We start from the raw sequence: 12,625 nt of genomic DNA, 5'->3' as shown, positions 1-12,625 counted from the left end.
GGTTGAATGTTTACTAGCACCACTTCACCTTACCTCACTCCAGGACCTGGGGTGTGGGCTTCCATCCTAAGCAGAGGTCAGCAAAGTGTAGCCAGGCCAGCCCCGCCCACCCCGTTTTTGTAAATAAAGTTTTATCTGAAGACAGCTGTGCTCACTTATTTACGTACCATCTAGGTTGCTTTGGCAGTACAGTGGCAAATGGGCTGCAAAAAGCCAAAAACGCTCACTGGCCCTTGATAGAGAAAATTTCCCAACTCTTATTCCACAGTTTGGCAGGAAACCGGTTCTGGATACATGAAAATTCTCAGGTTGAAAAGACATTGGGGTGGGGAGTGGGCTTGTTCTTCAGCAGTCTTTGTCTCCTGTTTCTGGGAGAGAACGACCAAATGAGGGGAACCCCCAGCATGTCCTAATGAAGGTCACAGTTATATCACAGGCCCCATTGGGTCATGGGACTTGTCCCCTTGAGTCTGAGATGTGGAGTGGGAATACAAATGACCCCTGCGAGGCAGGTCCCATTTTTTTGAGCAACGCCGAAAGTCAGGGGAGCAGGCCGGAAGTAGTTCGGCTCAGCCTTTGAGTAAGAACTTCCTTGAAATGGCAGAAATGCCATGGGGCTGGGGCTGAGGCAGGGCTGAGCTGGGCGTTCTGTCTCCACAGGTGGTTTGGGAAATTCCCAGTGCCCGGCCCCTGGGTGTACTGGATGACAGGAGACGTGCCAGCTTCCCCAGGCCTCTCAGCCCCTCCCTGGTGGCACCCCTGTTCTTCTCCCGCAGGGAATCTCAGACTCCTGAATCCAGTCACTGCAGGCAAAGCAGGGGCCCAGAGAGGCCTGGGGACCTCGTGCCCCAACCCCCCTACCCCCAACCGGGAGCCCAGCCCCATCTGCACCTTCCATCTCGGGCTGTTCTGCCTCACACACCTTCCAGGCCACCCCCTCGCCCAGCAGCCATCCGACGGGCACCTTGCTCTGTCATTTCGCCAGTTAACAGCACTTTCTTGACATGATACTCCCAAGTTTTTATAAATTCAATAAATAACAGAACTTCTGAAATAGAAAAGAAAGCCAGAAACATGCCACTCCTGCTAAGGTGACAGGCACTCAGTATATGGGACCCTTAGGTACACTCGCCATGGGCACCCTCAAGTCAGTTTCCACAGCAGCCAGACAGGGACCACCCTCGTCTTAGCCCACCCAGGGGAGCTGGGCTGCGCTGACGGGGCTGAGTGGCAGACCCAGGTCTCTAGCCTGGGGCCTCGGGCTCTGTGGCTCAGGGCACGGTGGGTCATGAAATCAATTGAGTAGCTCACTGACCAGCAGAAAGAAAAGGACAGAAAATACCAGAGTGAGGGGCACCTGGGTGGCTCAGTTGGTTGAGTGACTGCCTTCGGCTCAGGTCATGATCTTGGAGTCCCGGGATCGAGTCCTGAGTCGGGCTCCCTGCTCAGTGGAGCGTCTGCTTCTCTCTTTGCCCCACCCCGTCTCATGCACTCTCTCGCAAATAAAATCTTTAAAAAAAAAAAAGAAAGAAAATACCAGAGTTGAGGGAAAGGATTCCGTGTGTGTGCACATGTATACACAGCTATACGTGTCAAATGCAGGATACCTTTTGGATAGCCAGGCCACACGTCTGCCAGGCCTCCCAGGGGCTCAGGCCTGTTGCCACACACACAGCGCATCTTCCTGGCGGAGTTCCTCCTGGAGGAGTGCCTGCTACGGGTCAGGGATCCACCAGTCTGGAGCAGTTATGTGGATTATTGGAGGGTTTTTATTCTCTGTCACCAAAAGTGGGTCCGACATGAATCTGCTTCTGCACACCTCCCCTTCGTTGTTCCCACCTCAGTTCTGGCACCCAACCCCAAAGAACCAGTCCCGTTGTTGGCCATCCCCAGGGAGAACATTAATGTCTGTGTACTTACCACCCTTTGTTCATGGAGGCTTTGGAAACCTGGAAACTTTTGGAATCCATTTCCAGTGGTGCAGATTAGCACTGCTGTATTAAAACTCACCTGTGCACCGAGGGCAGCACCCACATCATTTTTCTGTTCAGTATATCCCTTAAGCAGAACTCTGAAGAGCAGAGTTTCAGACTAGCTTTCGTTGGACTGGAGGATTTATGGGCGCACACCTGTATATGCATGTCTGTGTATCAGCCTTCCTTGTGACCTTGTGGGAAGAACCAGGGACCTACGTTCTCTTTTTCTTTATCATTCTTCCTCAGTCGTGGGCCACCCGCTGTGCTGAATGGTTCGTGTGTGCGAGGAGCCCCCCATGTGGCCATGGCAGGGGGACGGGACCCGCAGGGAAGGCGCGGCGGGAGGAAGGCCTCCAGCACCCTGCCACGCACACTGTCGCAGAGCAGCGGGACAGAGGGCGCCGGCCCTCGGGGTCCCTGGGACCCTGCCCTTCGTCACCTGGGGCAGCTCTGCCTCTCTTCACTTCTGAAATGCCCCTTTTCTCATCCTCCTCAGGTTCTGGTTCTTCTGCCCCCCCCCCCCCCCCCCCCCCCCCCCCCCCCCCCGTGCCTCCTCACCCTTTCTCTGGCCGGCCGACCACGTTGACGGCCTTGGGGACTGGGATGTTGGCTGCTGGGGCGCTTTCAGGTGCTGCCCGGCACGAGGTTGGAGTGAGGAGAATCTGAGTCCTCGTTTAGAAGGTCATTAAATGTCTTCAGCTCTATTGACATAACTGAAGTACAGTAAAACGCGGATCTTTAAAGTGGGATTTGATCCGTGTGGGCCTGTGTGAGCGCCTGCAACAGGGAAACTCGATGAGCAGAACCCAGGAGCCCGGGAGCCTGTGGGGGGAGGCGCGCCAGGCGCGGGCGCAGTCCTGTGCATGCGCGGTATTTGCCGGGGAGCTCACTGACGGAGTGACAGACAAGGCGGCCACTACCCCATTGTTTAGTTAAATAGAAAATGAGGAAGGGCAGATCTACGGGATGGATAGTCCTCTGCTCAGAGGCCTGCTCCAAATTCTCTGGCTCTGGCCCCCCAGCACAGGAACCTCACTTTCTCCAGTTCCAGTGGGGGAAGGAGCGTGATGCACGTATGTGATGGCCCCTGTCAAGGATTCTCCAGTTTCTCAGTCATCTGGAAGGGGAATATTCTGTCAGTACCTACTTTGGAAATATTGCTGGGAAAAATTGAGACAAACATCATTTTGCTGCCAGTTTTTCGGAAAGACCCCCCATTATGTGTGGTGACAAGTGGCCATGCGGGTTAGCTCCTGGAGTTTAGGGGATAAAAAATGAGCGTTTTCTTTGTGAAAGAAATAAGAAGAGAGGTAAAAGCCCTGTGCGGGAGCAAGAAACATCTGTCAGGCCCTCAGCCTCACGAAGCATCTCTGTGGTGTCTTGTAAACATCCTGCCCCTGAAGTGCTGTAATGCACTGAGCTCTTTTGTAAAGAAAAGGCTTCTTGTTTGTTCTGCTCTTCCAGGGGAAGGGACGCTGGGCTGTGCTTCCTGGATGCCATGTTGGCCTTCAGGGGTCAGAAGACTAGATCTCTTCTTGTGACAGTAATCTCTTTCTAACAGTAAGAGAGATGGCTGTGCTGACTTCATGTTGGTGTCAAAGAGCCTTTCGCTTGGGCCTCCTGGACTTTCGCCCCCTTGTGGTGGGACCACCCTGCCTCCGCCTGCCTGGAGGCCCTCTTCTGCCACGAAGTAGGCCCCCAGGTGGGCCTTGTTATTGCCGTCTCTGTGCATCAGGGAGAGGAGAGCACCCCGTGGGCAGGGTGGAAAGGGGCGCTCTTTCATGAGGGCCCCGGGCGGGGCACAGAGCAGTCGTCAGCCCCGCAGGGTGGGCCTCCCACCAGGGCACCCCCTGCTCGCCAGGGGCCTTCTCCTGACCTTGCCGAGCTGGCCCCTGTTTTCTGCAAGCTCGCAAGGTGCCGCTGGGGCTGTCTGAGGTGTTGAGATGAGCATGACTGGGAGAAAACAGTGAAAGGGCATCCAGTGGGGCCTGGTCGGGTGCTTTCCAGGGCCCGGGAGCGGGGTGTCTGGTGGTTCCAGTGGCTTCTGATTGGTGTAGTATGACAAGCTGGCTTCTCAGAGCTCAGTCTGCTTGTCCTTTTCTGTGAGAATATTGTAGGGGCTGCCCTTTCCCTTTTATGGTCTGTTCATTTCTGTTCGCTATGAGGAAAGAACATCCTTTGGAAGATGGAAAGATTGCCAAGACCCATCCAGTCCAGTCTCTTCCCGTTTGTTGTGATGCTCCGAGGCCATTAGCTCATTTCCATGCGCCTCTGAAATTCCTTCGTGGATGTAAAGTTCGTTGGCATCCTGTCCTTAGAAGTTCAAAGGGCTTGCTGCCCACAAGCAAAGGGCAGAACCCCTGAGTTAACACCCAGTCTTGGGAGTGCACTGTAGCCCAGGGGAAGGATTCTTCCTGGATTTGTTTCATTTCTGCTTGTTTGTGTGTAAATCTATTTATAGTAGATTAAAGGAAAGATCCGGCCAGCAGTGGGTAATGATATAATTTACAGGGGCCCCAGCCAAAATGTTGAAATTGCTTATATTATCCCATTGCCACAAATGGATTACTGTGCAGGGTCTCCCTCTTTCAAAGGCAATAAAAACAAAAGAGGGAAGGAAGGAAGCTTTTTAGGTGCTTGTAATCACTTCCGTGGAGGGCTGATGTTGAGCCAGTAAAGGAACAGAAAGTGGTGGACTGCTTGCTGCGTATAATTGAGAGGACTTGGGGCAGTAGGCATGGGCCTGCGACTGGATTCTGAAAACCGAATTCAGGTAGATTCTCCACCTAAGGAATGTGCCAGGAGATGCTGGGGCTCTGCCTCCACCAGCAGAGACCACTAGTCCTGGGCCCAGACTCCCGTATTGTCTGGAGGGGCTGGGGTTCTAGCAAATTCATTCTGGGAAACCTTGAGTCAAGTGGATCTGGACTGAACGGCCCCCGCAGTCAGCTGGGCTGTTTGCGGCAGGCTGTGTAGACGTGTGGCACCCCACGGGCACATGGGGGCGGGAGGCTGCTTGTGGCAAGGGCTCTGCCCTCCTTCCTGGCCTCAGGCGCCCTCCCCACGTGCTGCAGAGGCGTGCTGTGCATCTTCTCGGCAATGTGGAGGACCGTGTCTTCCTGCTCTCGCTGTCTTTATTGTTATGATCAACAGCGTTGAACTGAATTGGTCATCGCTGGAGATTAAGCAGCCGTGGTTTCGAAGGGCATGTCCATTGACCGCATGCTGCGGGGCAGAGCTGGGCTGGCTGGGCAGTGTGCTTCATTGCCCGGTTATGTTTTGCATTTATCTGGTGTCTTGCAGAATTGCATTTAAAAACATCAGAACACCTAACTGAACCATGTCCTGTCTTCCTCTAAAGTTGACACACCGCAGTCCAGTGAGGAACATGGTTCCTTTCTTTGCACACGAAATTAAACTAAAACAAAATTTACAACAAGGTGTCAGCAACATTAGTAACAGTTGAGAGAGTGACTTTTGCTGATACAAATTCTGTCGTTAAGACAGGCTGAGGAAACCCCCCCGGTTTGTTGCTTACTGGATTTTCCCTCCTTCCTTAAGGTTCGCCATCGATGGTGTGAACTCATTGTTAAGCACAAATACACAAAAGCCTACAAAGACGTGGAGAGATTCCTCCAGGAGGATCAGGTAAGTTTCCTTTTTCAGCAGATGGGAATTCTTTCATTCCGTCCCCTGACTTCCAGTGCACTTACTAACACAGGGACCCAGGTTGTGAACTTCTCTTTCATAACAAATATTTAAACATTTTGCAAAGATTTTTTCTTTTTTCTTTTTTTTAAAGATTTTATTTATTTGAGAGAGAGAATGAGAGATAGCACGAGAGAGGGAAGAGGGCCAGAGGGAGAAGCAGACTCCCCGCTGAGCAGGGAGCCCGATGTGGGACTCGATCCCGGGACTCCAGGATCATGACCTGAGCCGAAGGCAGTCGCTTAACCAACTGAGCCACCCAGGCGCCCTTTGCAAAGATTTTTAAGAAGTAGGAAGGAGCTTCCCTAACACATTCTGGAGCTGATTTTCCCCTCTCTCGGTGTCCCTAAAGCAAACCAAAATGTTGGTTTGACGTGGCTGTGGACCACTGTCATTACCACATGATGCACATGCAGACCTCACGGCGTCACCAGGTCTTGGGCCAGGCCTTGGCTTAGCTGTCCCAGTGTGCGCCCATGTCTTCAGCGGCTCTGAGTAGTCATGGAGAGCCCCGACTGCCTAGGACAGCCTGGTCTGTGCCCACACCAGCCACGCCCCGCCACGCCCCTGTGTGTCATCCCGTCTCCCCCACCCCCCTCCAGTTCCCGTCCTGCCAGAACTTTCCTCACTATTCACGGGGGAAGGCGGTTGCCTTCCCCAGAGCCCGCAGGAAGCACGAAGGAGCGTGAACATGTTCGGGGGTGCCCTCCTTGCCGCCTCTGCACACCCACGTCTGCCCAGCATGGCTGTGGGGGGTGGTGCGTGTGCCACGGGTTCTGTCAGCTTCTGGAAGGCAGCCTGCAGCTCATTGCTGTTAGCATGACCGTTGTGTGCCGCTGAGCGAGCTTTGCACTGGGCACCGTGGGCTGGCAGAATGGAGCCATGCTTCCGTGGGGGTGGGGCGAACAAAGGGACTTTTGAGAGAGCCCAAGTATGGGGGGCAGCCAGCAAGGAAGGGCTCGTTCTTCCCACAAAGAAAAATACATGACTTTGTAGCAGAAGAAATGTCACATTTGCACAGTTGGAGCAGAGGTGTTTGGAAACAGGGACAGAATGTAAGAAGCAACTTAAGGTTTCTTTTGAAAACCAAAAGTAACTGCTTTTTTAGAGCCAAGACCTTTGCCAAATAAGGATTACAAGTCAGCTTTCTCAGGGAAGACGTTTTTGAGCCCCAGACTACCAAGTTTTTATCTTTGTGCTGTCTTTGAGATCCTTATTTTAATTTGTTCCAGCAGAATGTAATGCATAACTGTGCTTGGAGCAAGAGAAAAGGCAGAACCAAAGGGGTCTTTTGGTCTTCCAGGATATAATCGGCTATTTTTCAAACTGTAGCAAACTGCAGAGGTGGTGTTTGCTGCCCGGGTGGGCAAGGCTGGGGGGCTCGGCTGGGCCGGGCAGAAGCAGTGGGCAGCTGTTCCAGGGCAGCAGGACGGTTCTCCCTCTTGAGGCACCATGGGATGTGCTGGGGGCACTGTCCTGCGAGGAAGGCCTGCTTGCAGCCGTGCGGGTTTCCATGGCGGGCATTGTGGGGACCTACCTGCCTGTACCTGGCATTCCTGACACAGTCATCCCTGGAGAAACAGGTTGTCAAGGTTCTGTTGATGGAATGGATAGCTAAGAATTCTGGGGGGGGGGGGGGGGGGGGGGTCAGTGTGAACGAGAGAGAAGGAATGGAAAACTGTAGGTTGCAGAAGTACAGCTGGTCAACCATCTGTCTTTCTCGGGTCTCTTGTCATTCCCAGATGGGCAAGTTTGTGTGCAAGCAGCATGGACTGTGTGCATGCGGACGCCTCATTCCTGTCCCTCCCTTGCTCTGCCCCTGTGCCCTGCAGGCCATGGGTGTGTACCTGTACGGGGAGCTGATGCTGAGCGAAGACTCCAGGCAGCAGCAGGTCGCCCACCGGTGCTTTGAGCTGACCAAGGAGCAGATGGAGAGATCCTCAGCCGAGGTGGTGGCCGAGATGTTATTCTGAAGAGGTGATTCTCTCCCTTCCCTTTCTCCGCTGTTCAGCTCTAACCAGAGATTCCTCGTTGGAGCCACGTGAGCTGATAATGAGATGCTGAGCCACGGTTCTCTGCTCCTGCTCCGTGGCCAGTGGCCAGTGGCCTGTGGCCTGGGAGGGCAGGCAGGTTAGGCACCTGCTTGCAGCATGTGGCCCGCTCTGGCCAGAGTAGCTCTCCTGGCACTGTCCACTTGAGGTTCTGTTACTTGTAGGGACAGAAACATGGGAGAGCACTTGGAGTATTTAGACAGTGGCCTGGGGAGGCCGCTGGAGCACTGATCCAGTCGTCCAGGTGAGGGCTCATATGGGAGCACGTGGCCAGGTTGCCCTGAACCCTGAGCTCCGTGCAGATGTCTGTGTGCATCCCTGGTCCCCTGGACCCCCATCTTCAGGAGAACTTGCGGGGCCACCTGCCAGAGTGCACCATGCACTTCTCGACAACCCCGTGCCCGGCTTATTTCTCACCTTGCATTGGAGCAGAATTTCTCCCTGGTCTGCAGGAGTGCGAGCCCTAAATTATTTAAACTGCTCCGGTTAATTGTGCTTGGAATTGACCTGTTAGATTTACATCCTAGCAGTTTGTTTTTAACTGGGTTTCTGCATTTTAAAAGTCACATCCCAATGGTCTGGGAAGCTTTAGGTAGAACTGTGGGGCTGTGAGCATGGCCCGTGACAGCCACCACGGCTTCTGTCTCTTCTCGTTGTTCTTCGAGCCTTTATGTGATATAATGGGGCCTAATTTTGTATCATTTTTTTTTTTTTAACTTCACATCAAATCTGAAGCATTTTTGATGTTTATACAGCTTCTCTACATGTAGAATTCTTCATGGTTATTTAATATTTTATGTAGATATTCTTAATCTGTTGTCAGACTTTCAGTGTGCTTCTGTTTTGCTGTTAACAAAACCATTTCTAACGTGTTTAAATATCTTATTTATTTGAAAGAACTCTTAATACTAAGGAGAGGGTTTTCTAAAGTATGATCCCGTTCTTCCAGAAAAGTCCAGGAAACGTGTTTGCCAGGAAAAGGAAATAGTGGGGGTATTTGCCACGATTGTACGTCTTGTAGTGCAACAGCCGTGCATGGTCCTTCCCCCACCGTCCCCGTGGCAGCGGTGGCGCGTCCTGGGCAGAGCCGGGCCGGCAGGAAAGACCGCGAGCCTCTCCTGCTGCCACCCTGTGTAGCTGCGGGATAAACCCTACTTCTCTGACATGTTTTATTTCGTGGAGAGTTGGGGTTTCCTGAAGACTGCATACAGTGGGGCATTCCCCCCGCCCCCTTGCAGCTTGTGGGGAGCCACAGTGGGCTCCACGGCTTTCGCTTCTCCATCTGGAGTTTTCGGGGGAGCCCCGGTCACGAGTCTGCTCCCCTCCTGTCCCTGCCCCTTGGGGATCAACGCAGGGCCACATGCACACCCCTTCCCCGTAGCTCCTGCTCAGTGACAGTGGCACCTTCCAGCGGGGGACGCCCCGGCCCTGTTCACTGAGAACCCCGGGCCCCCAAGGTGGAAGCGGCGAACCACGTAGGGGCAGCTGCTGGTTGCATTTTTCATTCCGTGTGCCAAAGCTGCACAGGCGCGCGTGGTCGCCGCTGAGTCCTCTGGCTGTGGGCTGGGCCTCCAGGACGCCAGGTAAAATGCCCAGCGAGCCGAAGTCGAGGCTGCGCGGTGGCCAGCGGGTGGACGGCGGCGCCTGGCGCTGCTCCGGTGCTCTGGCTGCTTGGGTTCCTGGCATGCTGATTTGTGACTTAAGATTAAAATCACATTGCCAGGGATTACCACGCAGCCATGACCTTGGCTGCTCCTTCAGAAGCCGTAGTTCTCTCTCTCTGCAGTTCGGAGAACAGACGCATCTTGTAGCTCTTCTCCGGAAACAGAAGAAGCAACAGCCGTGGAAGACGCTCGGCGGCCCGCTCCTTACGCCCAGCCGACGACCTCTCTGCCGAGGTGCAGAGCTTAGCTGATTGGTGAACAGTGACTGGTTTCCGCTTTGTTCACAGTGGCTAAGTTCTGCACCTGAAGAGAAGGTGAGATGGGGACAGTTAAGCTGCTGGGGCAGAGGCCGCCGCTGAGCGGTCCGCTCGGTGCCGGGCGCGATTTCTGGAGGCTACGAGACCCGCTCGGCTCCGAGGATGCGCCTCCCTCCTGTCGTGAATACATGAATGTATCAAAAGTCTGCGGAAATATAAACTCACTAATTAGACATCTGTCTGAAAGGTCAAATGTATTGAAAGCTACAAAACTACTTCTTCTCTAAGAACTAAAGCTAAAGGCATCACCAGAAAAATCAAGTGAAAACTATGTCAGCAGTGGGTTGCATGTGAGTAGGGCTGGTGCTTTCCAGGCGAGCCCTGCTCGCAGTTTGCCGAGCACGGTAACCTCTGTTTTGTGTTCGCAGCCCCCGCAGGACGGCACCGAGCTCCCAGCTGAGGCACTGCTTCCGGGCTGTCGATTGGACCCGCCCTCCGGTGCCTACTGAGCTGATATCAGTTCTCATTTTACACACTGGCTCAGTTCAGCAGGAACAGGAGTCGAGCCCTCGAGCAAAAAGCCTTCCTGTTTGCAAGTGCCCAGAGGCTCCGGAGCTGGGACTGCGCCCACGTGAGAACCACGCGTCGGTGGCGGTGCCCATCTGTATGTGGCCCTGGGGTGTGGCTGTCCATAGAGCCCTTGCGCCCTGGCGCCTGGAGGGCGTGAGCTTCCATCCTAGAGGCGGACCGCAGGTAGCGCTGCGTGGGGCACCTTGAGACTGTGGGAGCAGGTGCAGTGAAGGGGGCCGGAGCTGCGTGGGGCAAGGAAGGCCGGGCTGCGGCCCCCGGCTCTCACGGCCGTGTGCAAGCGACGCAGCTGTGAACCCCACTGGCGGGGTCGTGAGGTGCAGCCGGTCTCCTCCCATCCTCTGCTCAGGTCCTCTCTCCGAAGCCGGAGCGGAGGCGAGCAGAGGTACAGGTTATAAGCATTCCTCTGTTGTTACCAGGCAGTAAATTTTACTGCTCTTTCCTTTTCAGGGAAGGTCACAGCGAGATTCTTATGCATCTACGCCTAGCCCTGGACATCGCAGGAAGGGTAACGGGGCTGCTAAAGCCAGCAGCCAGCAGCATCCACGCCTTGGTGCTTCTCTTTCCCGAGGCTGCTCTCCCTGGAGCTCATGGACCGCGTGGTGCCTTTGTCCCCTGCCCTGAACTTGCCACCTCGAGATATTCAGTCTGCATTGGATCTCTTCTGTGAGGCGAAGGTGCTTCTTTCACACAAATGATGAAAGCTGCCTGAGATGCATTGGAAAAGCTGCTGAACATTTTGCATTGATCCCCTCAGCATATGGCTGCACTGGAGATTTCTAGAATTCCAGGAAGTCAGCTTCTGTATCCTGGGACCAGTGGAATTCTTCTCTAGATCATTTCAGAAAGATTCTGCAGGATTATTTTGATTGTTGGGTGTGTTGTTCAAATTTGTCCAAACGTTAATACCCTTGGTAAAAAGGCAGGGTAAGAATCCAAGACGTATTCATAATAAAACAGTGGATTACTATTTTTGCATTCCTGTGTGCTTCTGAATTTAATAATTAAAAAAAAAAATGGTGTTACCCAAGGGGTATTCTCTGCAAGCTGGCCCCGCCCCTCTCCCGCCCACCGGCCCCCCCCCCTTATGGCTCTCCCTGCACTTGGAGACCAGGCTGCAGGCGCCGTGTGGAGGGGGGACGGCGTGCAGCCACCAGGCCGCTGCTCTGTGCGAGCCCGAGCCCGGCTCCAGAACCAAGTGCACCCCGCTCTACATCTGGCCTGTGGGAGGAAGCGTGGCGTTAACACCTTCCTTCATCAGAAGCTCTTGGTCTTCAGAATTCTTTAATGGGGCCTGTTATTCTAGAAGGTTTCCCGGGGCTTTGCTCTTCACTGTTACACATGTTCTGCATATGAGGATATGTGCCTTGTATACCACGGTGGTACAAGAATCCTTTTGATTTTTGAATTTTAATAAATGTAAGAACGCTGCTCCCTGTGCCGACTTGGAATAGATGGTCTGCGTGAGCGTGTTGGGCCTACCACGTGGAGCAGGAAGGGACCGGGGGGCGCAGACTGCGCCTGTCCACGTGCACACAGCTGCTCCGTACCTCCCTGTGGCCGGGAGCAACCGGTCGGCCCAGTGGTTAGCTGACTCTTGTTCTTCCAGAAAGTTAAAACCCCCCTTTGTCTCTAAAAGCCACTGAGGCAGGGCTGAGCCACCCCACGCATGGGATTTTACACAAAGACAGCTAATTCCCTTGCTCCCATGATCCCCTGAGTCTTGCAACCAGTTTCGGCCCGTCCCTGAGGTGTCACCTGAACCGGCACCCCCCGCCCGCAGTCCCCTGCCCCGTCACTGCCCTGGCTGAGGCCTGTGCCGTGTCTGCCTTCTCGGCCTGTGACACTGGGGGCCTTGCCTGTGCCGGGTGTTGTCCCCCATGGGGACGGTGAGGGAGGAGGGGTGAGTGGATGCCCCGAATTCCCGCCCACACGGCGGGATGCCCGTGGCTGCCCTGCAGTGAGGGGACAGACAGCTCGGACTAGCGTGCTGTTTTCTGCACATGTCCCCTGATTGCAGAAAAGCAGCCATGGCGGACCGCCCGGGGCGTGCAAGGGGCTTGAGGTTAGAAAGCCCACTGCCCTCCCTGGGTTGCTGTTCTCCACAGGTGCACATAGCACCTTTTCCAAGGGCGGCCTCCGGGCAGGCGGGAGAATTTGCAGGGGGCCCAGGAGCCCTGGGGACAGAAGATGGGCCGTTGTGGAGACAAGGGTGTGGGTGTGCCGGTGAAGGAGGGAGGCTGCCGGGCCCAGCTTCCCCCAGCGGGGCCCGCCCTCCCCCCAGACAGGTTTAACTGGGCAGATCCCCACCTAGTAAGTGACAGGATATGAATGTGGGTCCACGTGGCTCAGGATTTCCCTCCCTGTGACAGCTCCTCATG

The 12,625-nt window shown here is 54.5% G+C and overlaps 1 protein-coding gene across 7 annotated transcripts in view; it reads left to right on the top strand.

The window, feature by feature from the left end:
* AOPEP (aminopeptidase O (putative)) overlaps positions 1–11,222 on the top strand; it is a 347,525-nt gene extending 336,303 nt beyond the window's left edge. For 5 of the 7 annotated variants that reach the window (XM_027614771.2, XM_027614769.2, XM_027614770.2 and 2 more), the window contains 3 exons: positions 5,538–5,624; positions 7,517–7,661; positions 10,695–11,222. In XM_027614771.2, coding sequence (XP_027470572.1) covers positions 5,538–5,624; positions 7,517–7,657 — 228 coding nt within the window. In that variant the 3' untranslated portion in view covers positions 7,658–7,661; positions 10,695–11,222. Of the gene's footprint in view, positions 1–5,537; positions 5,625–7,516; positions 7,662–9,521; positions 9,714–10,084; positions 10,288–10,694 lie in introns of all 7 variants that reach the window. The other 2 variants (XR_003523595.2, XR_004819509.1) reach the window with 2 other exon arrangements.
* Positions 11,223–12,625: the final 1,403 nt, after the last annotated feature.

The sequence above is a fragment of the Zalophus californianus genome, chromosome 13 (genome assembly GCF_009762305.2).
Source record: "Zalophus californianus isolate mZalCal1 chromosome 13, mZalCal1.pri.v2, whole genome shotgun sequence".
Taxonomy (NCBI): Eukaryota; Metazoa; Chordata; class Mammalia; order Carnivora; family Otariidae; genus Zalophus; species Zalophus californianus.
The sequence above is the reverse complement of the archived record's forward strand: the minus strand, read 5'-3'. Positions and strand labels throughout refer to the sequence as shown.